Here is a 22071-nt window from a genome sequence, read left to right as displayed (position 1 = left end):
ACCGACCTCCGCTACCGACCTCCGCCTCCGACCTCCGCCGACCTCCGACCTCCGCTACCGACCTCCACCGACCTCCGCTACCGACCTCCACCGACCTCCGCTACCGCCAAACGTTTTTTGGTATTACGAGAGCACATAGAGACCATTTTTACATCGCCGACCTCCACCGACCTCCGCTACCGCCAAACGTTTTTTGGTATTACGAGAGCACATAGAGACCATTTTTACATCGCCGACCTCCGCCGACCTCCGACCTCCGTTACCGACCTCCGCTACCGACCTCCGACTCCGACCTCCGCCGACCTCCGACCTCCGCTACCGACCTCCACCGACCTCCGCTACCGACCTCCACCGACCTCCGCTACCGCCAAACGTTTTTTGGTATTACGAGAGCACATAGAGACCATTTTTACATCGCCGACCTCCGACCTCCGTTACCGACCTCCGCTACCGACCTCCGACCTCCGCTACCGACCTCCGACCTCCGCCTCCGACCTCCGCTACCGACCTCCGCTACCGACCTCCGCCACCGATCTCCGACCTCCGCCGATGCACCAATATATGGTTTAGATGAACGCAGCAATATGGTTTAGATGAACGCACCAATATGGTTTAGTTAGAGCTAGAATGGCTGTTCAGAATATCGCCATCTTAAAAATTTTATGCATGACACCAGTTATTCGAAATTTTCAAAATTTGCTATGTTCGTTGTATGTACAGTCTGATGATGTGAAACCTTCTGTGCAGTGTTCACCAATAATGTAAATTAGGCTGCGAAGAAAAGAGACAGACTGGGATGTTTCTTAATCGACTCTGGGCAGACTGGGAGAAGTATTTACACTTCTATTTGTCTGGTACAGTAATGGTTACAATTGAGATTCAATGATACAGCGCTGAAACTCACTGTGAGCAAGGTCCGGGTATAGATTCAAAAAATTTCAGACAATATGAAGAAAAACTTTCTGTAATACATATTTTGAATTGAAAATGCTCTACAGTTTTTTTTTCATAATTGATTTCTATATTTTTTGGTCATTCTGCGAATTGTTTATTAGAAATCATGTTGAAAACATGCACTCACCCACGTCTGAAAATTGCACATTTCTGTACTCAATGAGGACTCTGGCTCTTTTAAATTCAAAATTTGTTCGTATAACAATGTGTGGGCGTTTTTCAAAAATATATTTTTTTCTCGAATTAGATTACCTGAAACTTTTGAGCTCAAGTTTCGACAAAAAACCTTCGAATATAAAAAGAATCGCGCCTGAACTGAAGAATTATCGAAGCCAAGAATCGGTACAACGAGTTCCATCTCGTTAAATGCTATGAATGCGTTAAATAATTGCTATGAAATTGAACTATTAGTTATTCTGTTTGCATCTTCTAAGCAATTACACTGCAGCGGTTATTATCTGTCGGTAACGCAAAAGACAACTTATGCTGCTTTTAATGAATTTTGAAAATGTATACCATAGCTCTGGTCTTTTGATCAGACGAAGTGAAGCTCAAAAGCTCAATAGCCCTGAAAAAAGATGAAAATTTGAATATCATTTTATATTATTGTCTATGCTTCTTTCTGTAAACCAGTACGGAGCTTTTGATAGTGTTACCTTCAATATACAATTAAAACGGTTTGTTGACTACAAATATCTTGATGCATACAAGAGAAACCGACCGCACAATTAAAAATTATTTAATGCAATTCAGCTCACGTTTCTGGCGAAACTGTTCTTTTTCTAGTCTGAGAACGTCGTATTCAGTTTATCAAAAGATCAAACATGACCTCAAATTATGTTGATTCAAGTACAAATTATATTAAATCGAGTCCGAGCGTCATTTCCTTTCACCACCTGGAGTACAAAATAAAAAGTGGCTATTTTTGTACAAAGGAGGAAAAGAAGATCCTGCGTGATGTAAGTGGGGTGTTTGAACCCGGGCTGAATGCTATTCTGGGTCCGAGTGGAGGTGGGAAGACGAGCTTACTGGACTTGTTGGCTAAGAGGAGAGACGTGAAGCCGGGGGAGGTGAAAGGAGAGATTCTTCTGAATGGAAGAGAGTATCCGAAATACTTCAAACATTTAGCTGCGTCAGTACCAAATAAATATTTTCAAGTTTCGATCATCTTTTAACCACAAATGTTTGTCAAAACTCCTGATAAATTGTTCCCTAGTCGGGGATCTAGATTCTATATAAATGAAGGATGAAAAAAATATCGATCAACATTACATAAAAAAAGCGATAGAAAATATTAATTTTCATGAGTCAATTCAAAGTCTTTGGAAAGGTCAATTTGACTGTCACGGTATTGATTAAACGTGAGCAAATTTTTGCCAATTTTTGTCACTATTTTTGAGTTTTTCACTATTTCTTGTGATTTTATTCTTCTCCCTGATTTTTGTGATAAATTCTCCATTAAAAGGGATTTCATAGTTGTTGATGCTATTATATGACACTTGAAAACTAGACAAGGCAATTGTCACTGGAATAAATTATACCAATTTTTATTTTTTGAGGTCTTTTTTCCATGCATTTTTATATTGTTGTCTAATATTTGTCTACGAAATATTGGGTCAGTGCTAGAACTAGCAGGAGATGCAATTCAAAATTTTTCACAGAATAAGTGTTGGGAAGTGGCATTTTAGGGTTTTGCGGAGAATTTTCTTTGAAATCAATAGAGATTATTGATATTGTTATTTGATTTTGTCCTTCGTCGTCAACGTCCTTCTTTTCCCTTGGTTTTACACTGTCTGTCAATCGGTGAAATTTTGTTGTAAGCTACGTTTATTACAACGTTTTTTTCCCACTTACTTTTTGGAGTTGCAACTAAATGCAATTTTTATCATGTTCTTCATCAGTTCTGGTGGGTTGTTTTATAAACTGTGACATTAATTTTTATAGGATGTTTTTAAGAAGAAGTCAAAGGCCGTACGTGCTTAGGTCAATCAGCTGAGAGAGCAAGACAAAAAAGAGAATAAGAACTTATAGAAGTTTTTGTTCAAGTATTATTCTGACAAAGAAAGAAAAATAGGTGAATAAATGTTGCTCTAAAAGCGCTTTTCAGAGCTGTTTTTTGGTAATAACTTTTTGTTCAGCCAAACTGGTTTATATCAATTATCTAAGCTATTGATAGTAGAACTGAAACCATTTTAGAACAAATATCAGACCTTGAGATGTAATTTTAATCGATTTTTACAATTTTGTCTTGTTAGACTTTTTTGCAGTTTTAAAAATTTTTCTTGTTCAGAGTGTTTTGGTGAAACTTAATTTTTTTGTTTAATTTCTTTTTGTTGCAAGATATTTGTATTTTGGCACTTTGTTTGTTAATAAAAATGGGGCAATTTTAATCAATTTTTTGTCTATTTTTTCGTGTTTTCTGTACATTTCGCAGTAGCCTTTCGTGTTCATTACATAATCTAGAGCTATCACATAGGTACTAATATGCATTGCTAACAAGTGTTGATACTTCAAGATTACAAATGACAATTATTGGTGAAATAAATGAAATAAAAATTTTATCCCGCTTTTTTGTTGTTTGCCTTTGAGTGTTGATTAGCGTTTTCTGACTGTCATTATGTTGTTCACCAATTGATCAGTTGAGCGTTTTAGATGTTTCCCAGAAAATGGTCGAGAAAAATTTTTTATTATTGCAACAATTTTTTTGAATATTTCTTTCCCTTTCCTCAGTTTCCGCTGTATGAATCCTTTTTGTGTAGTTTTTTAAATTTGATGTTGACATATTATCAAACGATGACTATCTGTATTGCAAGTTCTTTTGGCCAATAGTTCAATAGTTGTTTCGGCGTCGCAACTTGTAAAGAAAATTAGTCTGTTTTTTTAGATATCAATTTTTGATTCTCTTCTCGATGATCATTATAATTTTCCCCAGTTACAGTAACGAAAATGTAAGTTAATAAATTAATAGGCTCCTTTCATTTGATTAGAGGTAGGCTGGATTCTTATTGAATGTCTGCTTGGAGTCGGTTCCGGATTTTTCTGGCTATTTTTAAGATCTGCTGACACTTTTTTGCCTTTTTCGCGTCAATGAAAGTCAAATTATAGTGATGATTTTAATCACTCTGCATCAGTAAAGGGAACGGAAAACTGAGTAGCTTGGAAGCGTGATTTTTTTTCTATGTGCCCATAACGTGGAGTGAATAGCTTTAGGTTTTTGAAAGCGTGCTGCATTTTGACTGCTGTTTTCAGTGTTTCTTGTTTTAAGTGCTTTTAACATGATACATATGTAATCTAATGGCGCTTTATTGATTGATCTCATTGTCGGGAGGCTCTTGTTTTTTTTTTAACTCTGACACTGTTTGATGTCAAAAAATACGGAAAATTTAATATTTGCCCTTTATTACTGATGTATTGTATTTAATATTACTTTTGTCTTTCCACATTGGTAGTTAATGAGGCATAAATGAATTTAAATATGTGTTCATTTTCACAACAATTCTTTAAAAAATTTTTAGACCTGCTTTTCGAAAACTTAAAGTTCATTTTTTGATCTTAAGTTTTTTGTTGTTCTAGTGCTCGTGTCAATTAGTCTCCAAAACAAATCTTATTGGCTCTCTAGTGCAGCATAATTTAGTAAGTCAAATCATTGACTCCAACTTTTAGCTAACTTTTTAATTCACTGAGATACAATATGATTTTAAAAAGTGTAAGTCAATTTGTGAATCTAGCCCTCAATTGTAATTCTATTGTCTCTTTTTAAGTTATTAGAACTCTTATAAAAAAGTATTTCAAGACTTTTAAAGTTTTATGATATGCTATTGTTAAGGTTTTGGTCCAAAATTATGAGGTTTTCTCAGTTTGCCGACATTTTTCTTCAAGTTTTCTGGTTTTCGCATCTTTTGCTTTGTCTGTCATTGATACCTGCAAGGTCATTGTATTTTGTACTCATTTTAAGGATGCATAGAGTCAATATTTTCACAATTAGTTGTTAAATTTAGGTTTTTTTAAACGCTTGAGGATAAAAATTGTCAAAGTCATTTTAGACTTTTTGTCCATTTTGCGCCTACAGGGCCAGCAACTTTTTTCACCATTGTGGCTGTAGAAAACAGTAATTTTCAAGTCTTTAACTGATTCATCTCTGGAATGTAGTTCGGGACTTGTACTGCTATCTTTTTTATTCAACTTTTGACTTTTCTTTTTGACCACTTTGACTTTTCCAGTGGCTTTTGCGCCCTTCCATCTTTTTATTTTGTGTGATCTAAATTTCTCTCTCATTCACATGTGTCAGCAGCTAAACTCAAGTGGCGTGGCGGCAGTAGTATATATTATTAGTGATTATAGAGGTATATAATAACCTCTAATGACTTCATTTGAAATCCCCCTTAGTGACTATAGTTACACCATTTTCATTACTTCCAATTTCACTTCCAATTTACTAAGCGAGAAGCTAAAACGCAAATTAATCAACCCGACAACGTTGAAGCGGAACTTCTGCCAAGAGGACTGTATTAACGTTAGGCCTTTAACTCTAAGGGGGAGCGAAAAGCAACTGGTTTTTTAGCGTAAATCAGTATTGTTCTAATTTTGAAGTAGAGTGAGAATCCGGTGTTTGACCAAAATCTGACTTTATTGCTATTGGTTTTTTTTCACATGTTGCATTTTGACCTTTTTGCTGTTTTTCATTTTTAATCTTGGGTTTCCCAATCCATTCAAATTCTGTTCTACATCTAGTTTTTTGTTTAGTAAAGGAAAATTCTGTGAATTGTGACAGGATTTTTGTTGCGACCATATGACGTCACAAAATACTTCCAGTCTGCTCCTTGTTCATTCGTTTATTACATTCCAACTGAATTTTGTGCGTGATGTGATTTTTCACTCTTAATGGGGAGCGTTTTTTGTTCATTCTCCTGATTAAATTTTTGCTCAGACATGACTCACATCATTATCAAAAATAAATGTCTTCCTTGCTCTGAAATTGACTTTTCTATATACTTTAATTCAAAACGAAAAGGTCACGTGAGTGCATGTCACTCGAATTGAAGAGTATTTGAGGGCATTTGATTGAAGCAACAAAAAGCTAAGCAAAATATAACATTTCAACATATGATAAAAATAATTTTTTTCTGCTATGTTTTTTTTCATGTAACTTTTTTAAGAATTCAGATCTACAAAGCTATTGCGGCCAGTTTCTGGAAATCTGCCAGCTATGGTTGAAAACTTAGAATTGAGTAGTAATAGTTGAGCAAGTCGAGGGATAAAATCAGGTACATACCTAAAATGACTAGGTATTTTTACTAAAATAGAGAGGAACGACAATAGAGCTATTAGTTCTTTTATTTTGCCAGGGGAAATGCGCCCAGAACTGATAATTGATTCTCCGTTCTAACGCATTTCTTTTGTTATAGCTAATCTTGTCTACTTAATGAAATTCATCTGCAGAATTTTTACTTCCATACACGTTTACATTTACTTTAATTGCGCGTAACTTTCTCAATTACCAACCTGTTTTTTAATTTCGATTTTTTAGAAGTTTTTATTGGCAATAGATGATTAATTACAGAAGTTTTTGATATAAGTTTCTTGAAATAAAACGATCTTTTTTGATGTTTTCTTTTGTCAATTATTTTTTTTCTTGATTGGCAATTGCTCAGAGCAACATGATATCCGTATAACACATATGACAAAGATAGAAAAAGACTCCTCGCAAGATAACGAAAAGGTTGCATTTACTGATTATAACGACGCAAGATGAAGTCCAGTAGATGTGAGATAAATTCAAGCTGACTTTCACGTAAGTCAATTTTTCAGAGAAATTTCATTTTACATTGCCCAGCCGCAAAAAACAAAAAAGATTTAAATTTCTCACATCTGGAACACTTTTAATATTAAAAAAGGCGTTAGCCTGTTTGAATTTCAAATTACGTCTTTTGTGTATACCTTGTATTACAGTCTTCAATAGTCTAATACGAAAGTACTAACAGAGGACACAACAGAGGACCAAACACCCGACAGAAAACAGCAAAATTTTGATATTTTTAAAATAAAAAAGCACCGTGCAAAACTAAAATTGATAGTAGCTTTTGGCCAAACACTGTGGATGGACAACATTTTTCAAGTGCCTTATTTTAATAAGGCTGTTGATGACACCAGTAAATTATCAGATTTTTTAACCGTGATTTATATAACCCCTTACAATTTAACGAAGCATGTATATATCCTTGAGCTATATCGTTGTCCAATTGCACGATTAGCAAAACTAAAAATCAATGGACATAAAAAAAAACAAAACTACAGACCGTCAAGATTGCGGCATTAAACAATTTGCGTTTATTTGGAATCGAATAATGTTGGGAAACATTTTTGCGCTTAATGCAGTTGACCAAAAGAGAACGCTAAAAAATTGGCCATTTTTATGTTGCGTTTTGATCTGATTCGAGAAATTGCAAAAGATGTCTTTGTTTAGAATTAAACCTTGAAAGCTCAATTCGAAAACGTACCCTCAGAAAGATATTTTTGCTAACAGCAATGATGTGCGTTCTAAATCTAAAAGCTGCAAAACGGTGGTCCCAATTAGGGGTTCCAGCATTGGGTAAACGCCTGGGATCAATACTTCTATCGAGTCACGACCTGAGTCCCTATGTAACTTGGCGAGGACGACAGGAGGGCAGGACAGGCGGAAATCCAAAAATAATAAGAGGACTTCGAAACTTAAATCAAAATAAATAACAAATCTTTCCAAATACAAAACTAAGAGGCTGAGAATAGACTCAAAAATATGAATGCCAATTTCCTCGTTGTATTCTTCCATCCAGTTCTGAATTCTTCTTCTGGTAAATTTTTTTCAGATGTATTCTTTACAAGCCTAAGCATTTAAGAATTTCATTTCTTGTATGGTAAATTCTGTTCAAAAATTATAGCAAAGGGTGCGATGAAAAAACCGGTGTTCCATAATGCCAACTCTCCAATGCCTTAGTTGTCGTAGTATTTCCCTGAATGACTGCTTCTCTTTAATTCCAGTTTATTGGGAGATGTGTATGGACGGTCCAACAGTGGAAATTTGATTGAAAACTTAAAAAAGTCTCATGTATTTCTATAGCATATCTATCGTATCAATGATGATCTGCTACATCACTTTCCTTTTCAACAATAACGTTGAAGCCAATTTTTATGTCTTCTGTGTTTTTTAAATGCAAAGCATGGAATTATAATTAAAGGATGGTTCTCCAATTTTGATTTAGGTGGATACGGCAGTGTTTCTTCTTTATGTTTTTAGGGTGTGTTCAATATCAAGCAGAATTTTGTTGGCCTTACTTCTGGAGCAAAAATTCTTGAGGCATAAAGTAGTCGGCCGAAGGTTTTGTTTAAAAATATTCCTGGTAACTGGAAGGATCCGTCAGCGAGCCAAATTTATAGAACCTTCGAGAACTGATATAAAATAAAGATCACCAAAGAAAAAGTTACGCTCATGGTCACTTTTTCAGTTTTCAAACTGTAGAAAAACTTTATACATATTGGTTTATCAAAATGCCGGTCCGCCGGTCCATGAATTGGACAGTCTTGGCATGTTTTTAAACGCTGCGATGAATGAATTATTGGGTTTCGATGGCAAACCATACTGCGTCGAGGGACTGTCGGTTAAGGGTAATATCGCTGAGGCTACAGCTGCTTCCAGAGTTATCTTTCTGCTCACATAACTGATTATGAGTTTTTGGTTCACCCGTTTTCCAAAATTAATTCATGATTGTGCTCACCGTTTAAGCCAATAAGTTAGACATCTTATGCAAATGCGGAAACACTGCATTTTGATTTTTTGAGGAAATCCTTGCAATGTTATACTTGTTTATTTTTAATATTAAACTCATTGCTTTTTACGACCATTAATTTTTATTCTGGAAGGAAATGGTGTACACAAAGTCGCCTGTTATCTTGATGGTTTCAAGCTGCAATACAACACAAAATGTTCCAGAGTTCGGTCTGTTTATCATGTAGTTTTGTTTGTTCTATTAGGGGTTAGACGAGATAAGTAATTTGCCAGTGATTATAAATTTACCTTTCACAATTGAATTTTCCGATTTGTTATCCTTACAGTTCTGAACCATTAAATTTCAAGTAAAGATTGCGGTGGAATGACTGAAATGGGGAAAAATCATTTTTACACCTCACTCGTTCAACGCATTTTTAGTCTCTATTAATGAGACTAATTAGAATTATCTGAGACCTAATTATATTCAGTTAGAGGAAGCTTAAAATCGGGCTGAAACATTGTATGTGGTAAACCCAATTATCAACGTCCGAGGTGGCGCTAAGTTGTGAATAAACTTCGATAGGATGTTGACAAGTGTGTGGTATAAATTATAACCAACTCTCGTCGATGACAATAGTTGCATAAATTAAGGCAATGTGTATTTGCTGTATTTATAGTCTACCTGTTCTCTTGCACTCCTATATCGTCACTCGTCACAAGGCAACAGTGTGTACGGCATTAAAAAAGTAGTGTATACCTGAAAAAGAGTTCGACCACTATTTTAGATTTTTTGAACATTTCATCTATGGCGCCATCAACTTAATTCATTTGCAAGTTATGTTGTTATCGCAACCAGAATAGATTTACAATTTTTTAGTCTATTAGGGGGAGACTCCCGCTCATTCTAGGCAGTACTTAAAAAATGCAAGGAGGCTCGACAATGTTCGTTCGCACATGAAGTTCCACCCCTCATCCTTATTTTTGGCATAAATTAGTACCAAATGAGGAACAGATAGAAAGCCCCCAAAAATTCAAAATTTTTCAAAGAAAATGTGTTTGAACAAAAAGATCGCCTCGAAATAACTCAGTTGAGTAAAAAAAATTCCTTATCAAATGAATGAGATGAGCCATTATTAAGGAAGCAAGTCGAGACGAACAACAAAACCAAACAAAAATAAAAACAAACATTAACGACATTCAAAATTTAACGCCTTTTTAAAAAAAATTAACTGATTAAAAAGGGTCAAAATCGCGTCAGAAAACACTGAAACTAATAATAACTTGTTTTTCACTACAAAAGATATAGGACAACTCCATAACAAAGCTCGGTAACAATTACGCAAAAAGAACAAAAAACAGCAAAATAAAAAATTGGCTTATATTTCAAAAAAACAATAACTTCAAAGTAATGAAAACCAATAGATAGCAACTGAAAACATTCAACAAGCTTATGATCACATAAGCTTCTATACGAGGGCATTAAAACCTGGCAATCTTCAATTTATTGCGGTTACAAAAATAACAACAAATTGAGACAACAAACAAAAAATCAATTAAATCGTGCGAGAAAACAGTGTCGAAGCCATAAAGACATATGTAGCCTCTCAAACATTTTTTAATTGAACCTTCTTGGAACGCCATTATTGTAGTATGCGACCTCTCTATAATGATAATTGGTAACAAGAAGACAAAAAAGAGAAAAAAGGGCAAAATTAAGTGAGACTTTTGTATGTTTCGAAAAGAAATTTTTTCAAAGTAATGAAAGCCATTAGCTACAAAATGAATTAAATAAATAGTTCATTTATTTGTCCGAAGGAAGCGTTTGAAAACTCTAAATATTCAGAATATGTCTTACGTCTGCTAAAAAAAAACGTCAAAAGTAGACGAAAATCGAAAATTGGTTCATTTTCTTTTGCGAAAAACCCGTGTCGATGCCAGTAAATTTATTACGAAATCTCTGAAAACATAAAATTTTGTACATTTCCATTTTATCTTGAGGACAATAGGTTCATGTATGACCTGCATTTAGCGAGACTAGGTAACATTTAGACAAAAAAAAACAAAAATGCGAAGTTAAGAAGTAACTTTTTTTCAACACAATTGCTTTCCAAATTATGGAAGCGATCAGCTATCTACACAAATCAGTAGATAGGCTCATTTATTTCTCCATAAAATGCCAAGGAGATCTTTTTTTACTAAGGAGATTTCTTACGACGAAAAAGACAAATTAAAAACGACAGTTCAGGACAAAAGTAAGATTTCAAACAAATTCTTCGAGAAAGGGTTGTCGAATCTGTTTAAACCATAATCAATGCCTCAAAAGACTTTTGTATTTTCAATTTTGCCTTATTTTGAGCGCTAATAAGGTAATAAGTGAACTGTTATTAATGTGATAATATGATAAAAACGTGAAAAAATGTGAGAAATTGGCCAATGCCTCAAAACAAAAAAAATGTAAAATCTAGTACTACTAAAGCCAGAAAAACATAACTAAAAACGTAAAACCGCAAAGGCATTAAATTGTAATTCAGGAAGAGGAAGCATTCTTTCTTTGCTGACACTAAGCTACAAACTGACCAAATTAAGAGATGGCAAAAATCAAAAGCTGAAAGCTGATTCAAAAATCGAACATTTTCAAATTTCGAGACGACCATAATCTTTCGGGTAAAGAGACTAGATACATTTATTTGAAACTGCTTAGGAAGTCAATTGGATTTTTCAACTGTGAGCTTTGATTTGAATTGTTCTGTTCTTTAAAAAAAGACCGACTGATTACTATCCGATTTTTTTTGGATTGTGACAGTCCAAGATTGGACCGAAACCGACCCTGTTATTACTTTATGTCCATTAAGAACACTCAATTGTTTCAAATGTCATAGATTTAGATAATTTGTTAGTTAGCATCTCAAAAAAATGCTGCGTTTTTGATAATCATAGAAGAAAGTTAGCGAAAAACGGCAAAATTTCATTTCCAACCTACTCTCAATGGAAATGGAAGTAAGACTAATTCCCTTTTTAGTTTACAAAGATCGTGTCACCCTTTTTTGGGTTTGTACGTCCGACAATTTTAATCAAAGAAGCTTATTTTGGGCAATTTTTGATGAAAAAGTCTGAATTTTGAAATAGTTAGCCAAAATTTTAGACAAAAAAATTAAATCAAAACCATCTGCAATACTTTTGTATCTTTAAAAACAAAATTAATGGTACTATTGTAAACAATTGTTCCATCTTGCAAAATTGACGAAATTTCAGGCAAAATTCCGGAAAATGTGAAAAAAATTACGGAGAGCGGTCTAATATTCACAAAAATTTAAACCACGATAACTCGCTCTAGAAAACGGAATTCAAAAAAATCTCTTTGATTAAATATTCTACGCTGGGCGGGCTTTTTAATGGTACCACTCACAAATCCCTTCCCCCCCCCCCCCACCCCCCTCAAGAGGGGTCGGAACATTTATCGAAGAAGTCACAAACTAAGTATTTGAAGAGTTTCAAACTAGCGCTCTTGACGTCGAAAGTCGCACCTTGGTCATAGGTTGAACAATAGCCTGATTCAACGTGGGTATGGGAAGTGAAGTGATGAGAGGTTATTTGGTTCTAATATCACAGCACAGCCTGTACCAATTAACAGAAATAGTTATTTTGAGGCTTGCGAAAATTACTTTGCTAAGGAAAGCCAAATTGCAATTAACAAAAGCAACCTTTTGGAATTAATTTTTGCGGACGAGCGGTTTATAATTACACAAGATAGAATCGATAGAATCTTGTGTAAATCTTAAGTTACACTTTTCAATTACACTTTATCCACCCTTATTAAGCGGGGCTCTAACGGTGTGAAAATCTTATTTTTACACTTTTCCTCCGTTATTTTTGGGCAAAATTCTAGACCCGGGTCCATAAAATTGCCCATAAACATTCAAAGTTTTGACAGTTCAGATCGCAATTTGTGAATTCAAAGACTGCTGAAGCCACTGACAATTATCCGTCCCAGACTTGCTCTCAGACATTGACAAGATTTTAAAGTAAATAAAAATCACATTTTTTTGCCATGTATTCAGAAAGGGCGTTACTAACATTTCTGGACGAATTCTTTCCAATTCATTACTGTGTCTGCGGAATGTAATGCAGGAACCTCAACCGAGAAAACTAATTACATTTTGGATCTATTCTGTTTTGGCCCCCCATAGCTTAGTGAGCATAAATCTTTTATGACCGCCAGGCGCACGTGCTATTTTCTTACATAGTAACGTGCTATATAACAACATATAGTTTGTAACTGGGGGCCATAAATAACACTGGGGGCCGAAACAGAATAGATCCTACATTTTAAAAACAATTTGAGGTGTTTCAGGTACGTAGTTCAGGACGATGTTGTGTACGGTACTCTGACTGTGAAAGAGAACGTGACATTCGCGGCCCAGTTGCGTCTAAAGACCTCAAGTGTGGTGGAGAGGAGCCAGATTGTGAGAGACCTTCTGAGTGAACTGAACTTGGACAAGTGTGCCGACACCAAGGTGGGAAATGAGCTGATCACAGGTGTTTCTGGGGGCGAAAGAAAGAGGTGCAACATTGCCATGGAGATGATCACTCAACCAGATATCCTCTTTTTAGGTATGTAGATATCCAAAATGAGGGTCTGACCCGTATTTTGGTCTCAAAGCATTTCAGTGCTGAAATATGACAATTACAATTCCAACAGCACTGAATCCCCCCCCCCCCCCCCCCAGTACATTATGCACCCCCAGATACAGAGCACGCGCCATTACATAATAAATTATTATGTAAAAATATGGCACGTGCGTCTGGGGTGTGCAACTAATATGCGCCCACTAAGCTGGGGGGGGGGGGGGGGGGGAGGGGTGCACAAACAGAAAAGATCCTAGAGTTGTTTCAAAAAAAGTCATTTTCAAAAAATTTTAAGTTTGCCTGCAACTAAAATGGCCACCCCCGTTACTATATAAAACGTTTGAATTTATTATTCTTTAGTGTTATAACTGGAGGAAGATGGGAGGATATTTAGAAGTTTCGGCATTCATCATCAGGGGGGGGGGGGGGTGGGAGCGAGAATTGGCAGGAAATGGGGCTTTTATTTATCCTTGAAGAAGCTGTTCTTTATTTTTATAACTGTTATAACGCTAACTACGACTATGCCTACGCCACACCCCCCCCCCCGTCGGAGAAACTCAACATAGATCCCTAAGTGCACGCACCTTCACTTGGCTTCAATTAATCTTGAGAACAGTAGTCGAAGTTTCTTTAAATACCCGTTTCTATGAATTGCAACACTCCACAAGGTCACACCTGAATGTGTTGATCGTTGGCTGAGATTTTCATGTGCCATTGTCAGTCGCCATCATCTCAAATCGCTATGGAAAGGCAACCATCATACTATCATCCTGGAGAGACCAGACAGCAACTGCCCAGCTTCAAACAAATTTCGTAAAATAAAAATTTCGAAGAAAAAGTATTATGATTATGTTGGAGATGGTACACGTCCTCGTGGGCATTGCGGTGGTATGTGAGTGCATGCGGCTTTTACTTGCATTTTCCGATTGTTCTGACCCCCGGGGGGGGAGTGTTCACCCAGTGAAACGAAAATTGATACATCTTGATAAGAAACATACTGAATCTTGGCAAATTTTGCCAAGATCTTGCCATGGTACTTACCCAGAAAACATCAATATATTATCTAACTTGTAATTTCTTTGCATGGCTGTCAAGAAACAAGATATTAGCAAGATTTCCAAGAAAGATTAAGCATGACGACATGGCAATACATATCATGTATTAAAAAATCATTAGCACCCAAAAACAAGATATAGCAGGAAATCATAAGCTTAAGCAAGAATTATCAAGAACTAGCAAGAATTATCAAGAAGTATTAAAAATGTCAGAAAATACTGCTCCAGTTACTTTTTTAACCAACAAATGAGCGCTTTTTTCCAGTATAATAAAATTTTCAAGTGGATGCTACCTCGATATGTACATAGTACATACCTTATACAATACCGTCACCGTGAAGGCCCCCCACTAAGGTCCAAAAAAATCTAAACATTTATAATAGGACATAAAAAATAAAACAGCATTGAAAAACAAAACAGCAGAAAAACAACACTCTGCAAATTGATTACCGACTGAGCAATCACAGTATTTAGGCACCTCCAACATCAAATACAAAAACAAAAAGAAGGTCAACACGACAATCAAAAATTTTCAAAACTCCATTTTTTCAAAATATGTGTGTTTTGGACTATTGTAATTCAGATTGCCTTGATTTACAATTCTCGAAAAGAAACTTAAAGTTTCGTTGTGGAATTGTTGGACAAAGTCTGGTGGTCTTTCATTTAATCTAACAGTCCTCCTCTGACTTCTAGAAGTTTTTACAATTAAAATTCAGCCATTATTGAATCTTATAACACTATTTTGACGGTCGCAAAAGAATTTTTTAACTGCTCAGATCTCGTTTATGTTTCGAGTTTTTGGGACTAAGCCAAAATTGAGCCTATGACTATGTTTTTTCTGTCTGATCATAATGCCGTTTTTTCTAGTCAAATTCGGGTCACATCGAATCATCGCATTGTCGAATCATAGTTGCATATCGTTACAAAGTCGAGAGATAAACGCGTTGCGTCGCACTAATTCTCACTAATTCGAGTCATAGCTAATTTTTCGTCTAGATTGCCCAGTTTTGTCTGGATTCCCGGTTTCACCACCTTACTCCAGAATGCTTAAAAACAAAATTTTCTCTGTGTCAAGAACTATCAAGATCTTATCAAAGTACGCCGAGAAAATTTCTTGACAGATCTTTATGAGATCTTGTCAAGATCTTATCAAGGTATTCCAAGAAATATTTGTCTATCAAGACCGGGGCAAGATGTTTCAAGTCTTGCAAGAGTTATCAAGATCTTGAAAGACATGGCAAGGAGTATCAAGTTTCGTTTCACTGCGTACCGATGAGCAGCGAGATGGGGCCATGGGGAGTGAGGCGTGTTACCCTTGGTCAATGGGGGTATTGCTTCTTTATAAGGATGAGTTCAAAGCATAAGTCATAGCATATGTGTTCAAAGCAAGTTAAAAGGATGATTCATTTATTCACGACCCGATTACATGTATAGATAAAGACCAGGCAGTATTTAAGCATGTACAGATGAAGGTTAGGTGGTTATTATTTATGTACAGATAAAAGTGGACAGAAATTACGCGTGAGCAGATCTGCCATCAGTTTCTGAAAAAAAACCGCAGAAAAAGCCTCACTTAACTTTTGATAGGAAATAAAACTCAACCGAAATAAACCCCCACGAAAAAAATTCTCATTTGACCGCTGAAGAGCTGCACATTTAGCGAATTTGGCCATACCTTGCGAAACATGGCCATAGATTAGCAGCCCGTAGGACTTGATATAAAACCATCACAACCGAACAAATTATCACGATCAAAATATAAAATGGGGGTTTATTTACGTAAGTTTTTTTTCTTATCTAAAGTTTGTTGCAGAGTGGGGGTTTCTTTCCCATGATTGTGCGCTATATTATGGAGTGGGTTATAAAGAAAAACTCCACAATACTGCTCCGATCCTTACTTCTCGTGCAAAAGCGCAAATCTGGATGGTCCTGGACAGCTGGAAAGATTAATCACGCAACATTTATTTTTCGTAGAAAAAAACTTAACAAATTCTATGAAATTCTGCTTTTGATCATTAAATCATTGAAAACCATTAAACAATTGATCATGAGTGTGAACCTAAAATACTCTAACAAACTTCAGATATCACCCCATGCTCTATTTGCATGTATAGTTATCTTTCTTTATGATCTTTTTCCCCGTGAACAAATTTCGCGTTCAGCAGTTTGTTTGAACAAACTAGTGTACGTTGAATCCAGTATGGTTTTTATGGACTCCTTTAAGGTAGGGATACCTGTCAAAATTTATAGATATTTTCTGTTGCTGCCCCCCACCGCTAAGTGGGTGCGTATTATTTGATCCCCCCATTACGCATGTGCCATATTTTTACATGGTGATTTACCATGTAATGGCACGCGCTCTGTAACTGGGGGAGCATAACGTACTGGGGGGGGGGACGAAAAAATTCAAAATTTATATAATCCATTTTATTGAGGTTGAAGTATAACTAGAGATATTGCACCGAGATGGTTGCCAAAGTTATTTCAACCTTTTATGAATTTTATGATGATTTTCAAAAAAACTGCCAATAATTCCACATGAAATGAGACTTTTTTTCCAGTAAATTGAAATATTGACCAGCTCTTATAATGAAAGAGTTGGCCAATAAATGTTTTAAAATAGAATATTGGTGATTATCCGCCTTGATAAAAAAGACATAGAAATTTTCTAAACTTAATTTATTTTTTTTTGGCCAAGAGGGGGCAAGAGCACACCCCAAGACTAAAATCAAGACTACAACGTCACACCAGAAATGGAATTTTTGGTTAACGACAAGCCAACCAAAGACAAAAAGATTTTTCTAGGGGTTTCAGACATCACCCGACCAAAAAAGTCCGATATGGTTCCTGACTACACCACCAGACTACACCCAAGGTCTAAGACGTAACCTCTGTAGTCTTTTCACCAAATACTTCTGTCCAAAAAAGCATACTTCTCTCGACAAAGACTATTGAAAACAAAAAGTCTTCCCCCAATGATTTTTGGAATAATTTAACAACAATTTGTTTTGACAGATATAGCTTAGTAAAAAAAACAAAATAAATAACGCAAATAACAAAAAAAATTAAAATTAATCAAAAATGTTTTACACCACAAAAAAAATCTTTACCTTATAAATCTAACTCTCTAATTCAGTTTTTCTGTTTGAAACAAAAAAATTTAGTTCTTCTGCTTTCAATCATTTCATTTTGTTGTCACTTTGAATTTTTGAAAAAATTAAAACGCAAAAATTGTGTTTTTCTAGTAGTAGGTGCAATCAATAATTCCGACGTTAGTGTTGGAACTCGTTTTCGAATATCAGAAAAACGAAGAAATCGTTTTTTGAATCTATTGAAATCTGTTAAAGACTTGGTAAATGACAGGATCTACAAAGCTTTATCGATAGCCAATTTTAACGTTTGAATTCGATCTTTTATACGGCCGCGTTTAGGCGTTTTTTGGAGCGTTTGATTAAGGGCGCCAAAACAATGCTCCGCCTCATTCTAGGATCACGAAGACTCTCTTTTGACACTTTCTTCACAATCATGATGGACACAGAGTCAATCATCAACGCCAGACCGCTGACTAACGAAGAGTTCTGGACTCCAAACCACTTTCTCGCCCAGCGTCCCTTCAATAGCTTGGACCAAGACAATTTTGAGAACAGGAATGTGTGATCGTCAAAACATGCAAGAACGCGCAGAAGCAGATGAAACGAGTGTTTTGACGCTGGGTGTTGAAAAAGGAAACCAAGAAGATTTTGGTCATTTGAATCCAGGACCATTGAGCCGTGGAGCCAACACCAGGACAAGATGAAGAAACGAGAGTCGTTATTCTAAAATCGGTGTACGGTACGAATGTTTGCCCCGTTTCCGGTCTGGCACGAGTTTTTGCCTCCGTCGTATATGGATCTTGTCCGATTATTCCCCCTCTGAGCTTAGCGGGTACAGTTTATTTGCACTCTCCAGACGCACTTGCAATCTTTCTACATTTTTTTAAATTTTATTTCAACGTTAAAGAATTTTTTTAAGATTCAAGAAACCGACAAATTGAAACATGAAATCTGACTTTCTGTTCAGTAATTTGAAAACTAGACGTGCTTTTTTGATAAAAGGGTTGACTGGATAACTGGTTTAAATCAGAATTAAAAAGATATTTGGTGACCTTAATCCGTTCTAACTTTATTACGCTACCATTCCCAGACATTACAAAGAACCTTCAGATGTTCGCCCGAGGCATCATACGTAACCTCTGTAGTCCCTTTCTCTGATCGATCTGTCCAAAAAAAGCAGAAAATTTATCAGGGCAAATATTTGCAAACATAAATCCCCCCTCAAAGGTAAAAAAGAGCATTAAAAAGCGCAAAGAACAAGAAAAACTAAAAAAACTCAAAAATGTTTTCTGACTTCCAACACCAATCTTATAAATCTAACCCTCCAATTGAGGTTTTCATGTTGTAAGAAATAGTGTTTTCAAAAAATGATGTACTATGTAGTGACACGCGCTCTATAACGGGGGGGTCTGCAGATCGTAGTGGGGGCGAAAAACAGAAAGATCCTAGTTTGTTAATTAAGTTTCATCGCTCCGGAGTTAGGCAACGTTAGTGACCCCCCTTTTTCCAAAATTAGATGTACAATTGATATTGACAAAACTTTTTTCGTGTCAAAGTGAGTATCAGAGAAGATGACAGTTAGTTTCAATAATCTGATACCACTGAAATCCCTTGATTCCCCTTTGTGCACTTGCAGCATGTTGCCAATGTTATTGTAACCGTCAAGAATTTTATGATGATTCAAAAAACCGCCAAAAATGCAACATGAACTCTGACTTTTTGTCCATTATATTGAAACCCAGACGTGCTCTTACATTAAAGGAATTGACTGGATAAATGTTCTAAAACCGAGGTAAAAGAGATTTTTTGCGACGTTAATTCGTTCTAACCTTATCACGTTTGCCATTCCAGACATTCCAAAGAACCATGACTCCATAGACATTCCGTTTTCATGTTCACAGATGAGCCGACGACCGGCTTGGACGCCTCCATGTCTTACTCTGTGATGAACAGTCTACGTCAATTAGCCGACAACAGAGGCTGCACAATTATGTTCAGCATTCACCAGCCACGATACTCTATATACACAATGTTCGACAAACTGCACCTTTTCTCCTGTTTCGGCCAGACCGTCTATCACGGCAAGGCACAGGATGCCGTGAGTTACTTCGCTAATGTGGGTCTCATCTGTGAATCCCACAACAACCCTGCGGACTTTTTCCTTGATGTTATCATGGAAAACAGTGATACTGGGCAAGTTTCCGAGAATTGGGAGCGCGAGAACCTGGCTCTGCAAGTTGACAACAGTCGAGGAGCTGAAATTATGACGTCATTCAAATCAGATGATATGGTTACAAGTAACATTGACGGTTATAATGATGACGAAGAGTGGCTTGTTAAGAAGAATTTGCCCAAGATCTATCGAGAATCAACCGAGGCACGGGAAACGCTCGCAGGGTGCGAGAAAATTGTGTCCCTCGGCCACAGCAATGAGCTGCATCAAGCTACCCGAAAAGATTTTAGCGTTGGGTTCTTTCTGCAATTCATGTATCTCATCGTGCGCCAGTTTAAGGACTTTTCGCGGAATCCACAGGCATGTTTGATGCCCTCGATTGTTGGAATTCTGACTGGTCTAGTCTGTGGCCTTGTTTGGTTTGACCTGGAATTCACCGTCACTGGGTTTCAGAACTATTCCGGAGCCGTCATAGCACTTGTCCTACAAGTTTTCTTCCAAACTGTGGCTGCAATCGAGATGTTTATCGAAGGTCGAGCCATATTTATTCACGAGTTATCAAATGGCTACTACAGTACTTTCTCTTTCTTCATTTCGAAGCTGATAATTCACATGCTGATGATGCAACTTTTGCCCACTATCCTTTTCGTCAGCATTTTCTACTGGATGGCAGGATTTCCGAGTGATATTGGGGTGTATATGTTAACCATCTTAACCGGACTGTTAGTGTGCATGAGTTCAAGCGCATTTGCGTTTTTCTACAGCATCGTCTTCGGGGTTCTGTCAATAGCTGCGAACATAATGACAATGACTCTGATCGTTTTCTTCCTCTTTGCGGGTCTAATGGTCAACATAGCCTCCCTTCCGAAAGGACTAGCCTGGGTTCAGTACATAAGCCTGTTCAGATACGCCATCAACGTCATTAGCGTTTCTATAATCGGGCCAGTGGAACTTTGTGGCGAACGATCATTTAAACTGGAGAACGGAACCACTTTATCAGGAGAAATTTGCGTGACTGGTCGCGATATGCTGGAGGTTCAGGACATGCCGTACAAAGGGGAGGACAAATGGTTCAACCTTGGTATGATGGTAGTCATGTGGGCTGTGATCATTTCCATAACTTTCGCCAAACTTCTCACAATAAAGAAGAGAAAATGAGTTGAACAAAATTACAAATACTGTCTAATAACAATGTATAATTAGATCATTGGGGTCACTTTATCCTGTGAATAGCTTTCGTTCCAGAAAAATAGTTTCTTAGATTTAGTGTCTAAAGTATACTAGAGTTCGATTATTCCCTGTTCTTGTTGTTAACTGATCAAAGTATAATGCGTACTCACATCCTAAAGATTGAGCATGTCAATTCTAGTTCAACAAAATAGGAAATTTCTGTGTCATTTTTAGTACCTGTGATGCATAATTATTTATTATCTAAGGATATTTTAGTAAATGTCGAAAAATTTACATGTCTGTTAATCACAGATGATTATCTTGCAAGTATCGCAAAGTTTGAGGATAACCGAGGTCGAGGTTTTCATTTGTTCTCTTTTATGTCACAGACCATTTTTCAACGCACACAGGGGGTACGGTGTGTTCAAATTTACACAGGCTAGGAATCTTTTTGAACGAGCAACATAAACGCACCAAGTACTCACAATCGAGCCAAAGTCTGCAACATAGACGCATCAATTCTGCAACATGAAAAAATTATGAAATGGTCTAAAATATATTGTTTCAAATAGGTCAAGGAAACAACAAATTCATAAATTACACAATTTAGTTGAGAAAAAAAACATGAACTGTCATTAAAAGGAAAACCTCATAACTACAAAATGAGCTCAATTAGCCTTGTAGGGTCTTCTTCATACACTTTTTCTTAGGAATTGCCTTTTTATAGAAAGAACGAGCTCGAGTCTGGATCATCCAACTTCTGATCTTCCCAGCTCTTTTCATAACGTTAACGAGCTTAAGTCTGGATCATATCATATGCTTTAAATTGTTTGTCTGGATGGATTTTTTCATAAGGACTTTCAAACGAGCACATGACAGCACCAATTTTTTGAACGAGCCAAAGTCTGGATCTTAGCTTGTTTTTGGTCTGCCTGGGTTTTTTAGGCAAAATTGTTCTGGATGGGTATTTGAATAGCTCATTTTTAAGGAGTACCTAAACCTGGGTACACATACATGTGAGATCTTGCAAAACAGCCCTCAAAATTGCAGGAACAGTGCCAGATAATTATCGATCTTGAATATATTAAACTCTTCTGCGCATGGTAGATGGGGTAAGCAAACGTTCTTGTTGCCAAGAAGTAAAAAAGGGCCAAGGCTTCTAAGTCAGAGACGTCTGAATTGACTGGAGTCATAGGTCTTGCTTTCAATGTCTGCTCTACAATACACATCGTTGTCGAAAGAGCGTCCTCTGGGACT

At 36.5% G+C, this 22071-nt stretch overlaps 1 protein-coding gene across 1 annotated transcript; it reads left to right on the top strand.

Annotated features, from left to right (window-relative positions):
- The first annotated feature begins 1715 nt into the window (after positions 1–1715).
- Positions 1716–20945, top strand: LOC142348659 (broad substrate specificity ATP-binding cassette transporter ABCG2-like). The gene is made up of 3 exons (XM_075400090.1): positions 1716–2086; positions 13050–13309; positions 19373–20945. Exons 1-3 carry the CDS (start codon positions 1779–1781, stop codon positions 20800–20802), a joined length of 1998 nt encoding a protein of 665 aa, XP_075256205.1. The 5' UTR covers positions 1716–1778; the 3' UTR covers positions 20803–20945.
- Positions 20946–22071: the final 1126 nt, after the last annotated feature.

This window comes from Convolutriloba macropyga, chromosome 10 (genome assembly GCF_964194025.1).
Source record: "Convolutriloba macropyga chromosome 10, txConMacr16.3, whole genome shotgun sequence".
Taxonomy (NCBI): Eukaryota; Metazoa; Xenacoelomorpha; order Acoela; family Convolutidae; genus Convolutriloba; species Convolutriloba macropyga.
The sequence above is the reverse complement of the archived record's forward strand: the minus strand, read 5'-3'. Positions and strand labels throughout refer to the sequence as shown.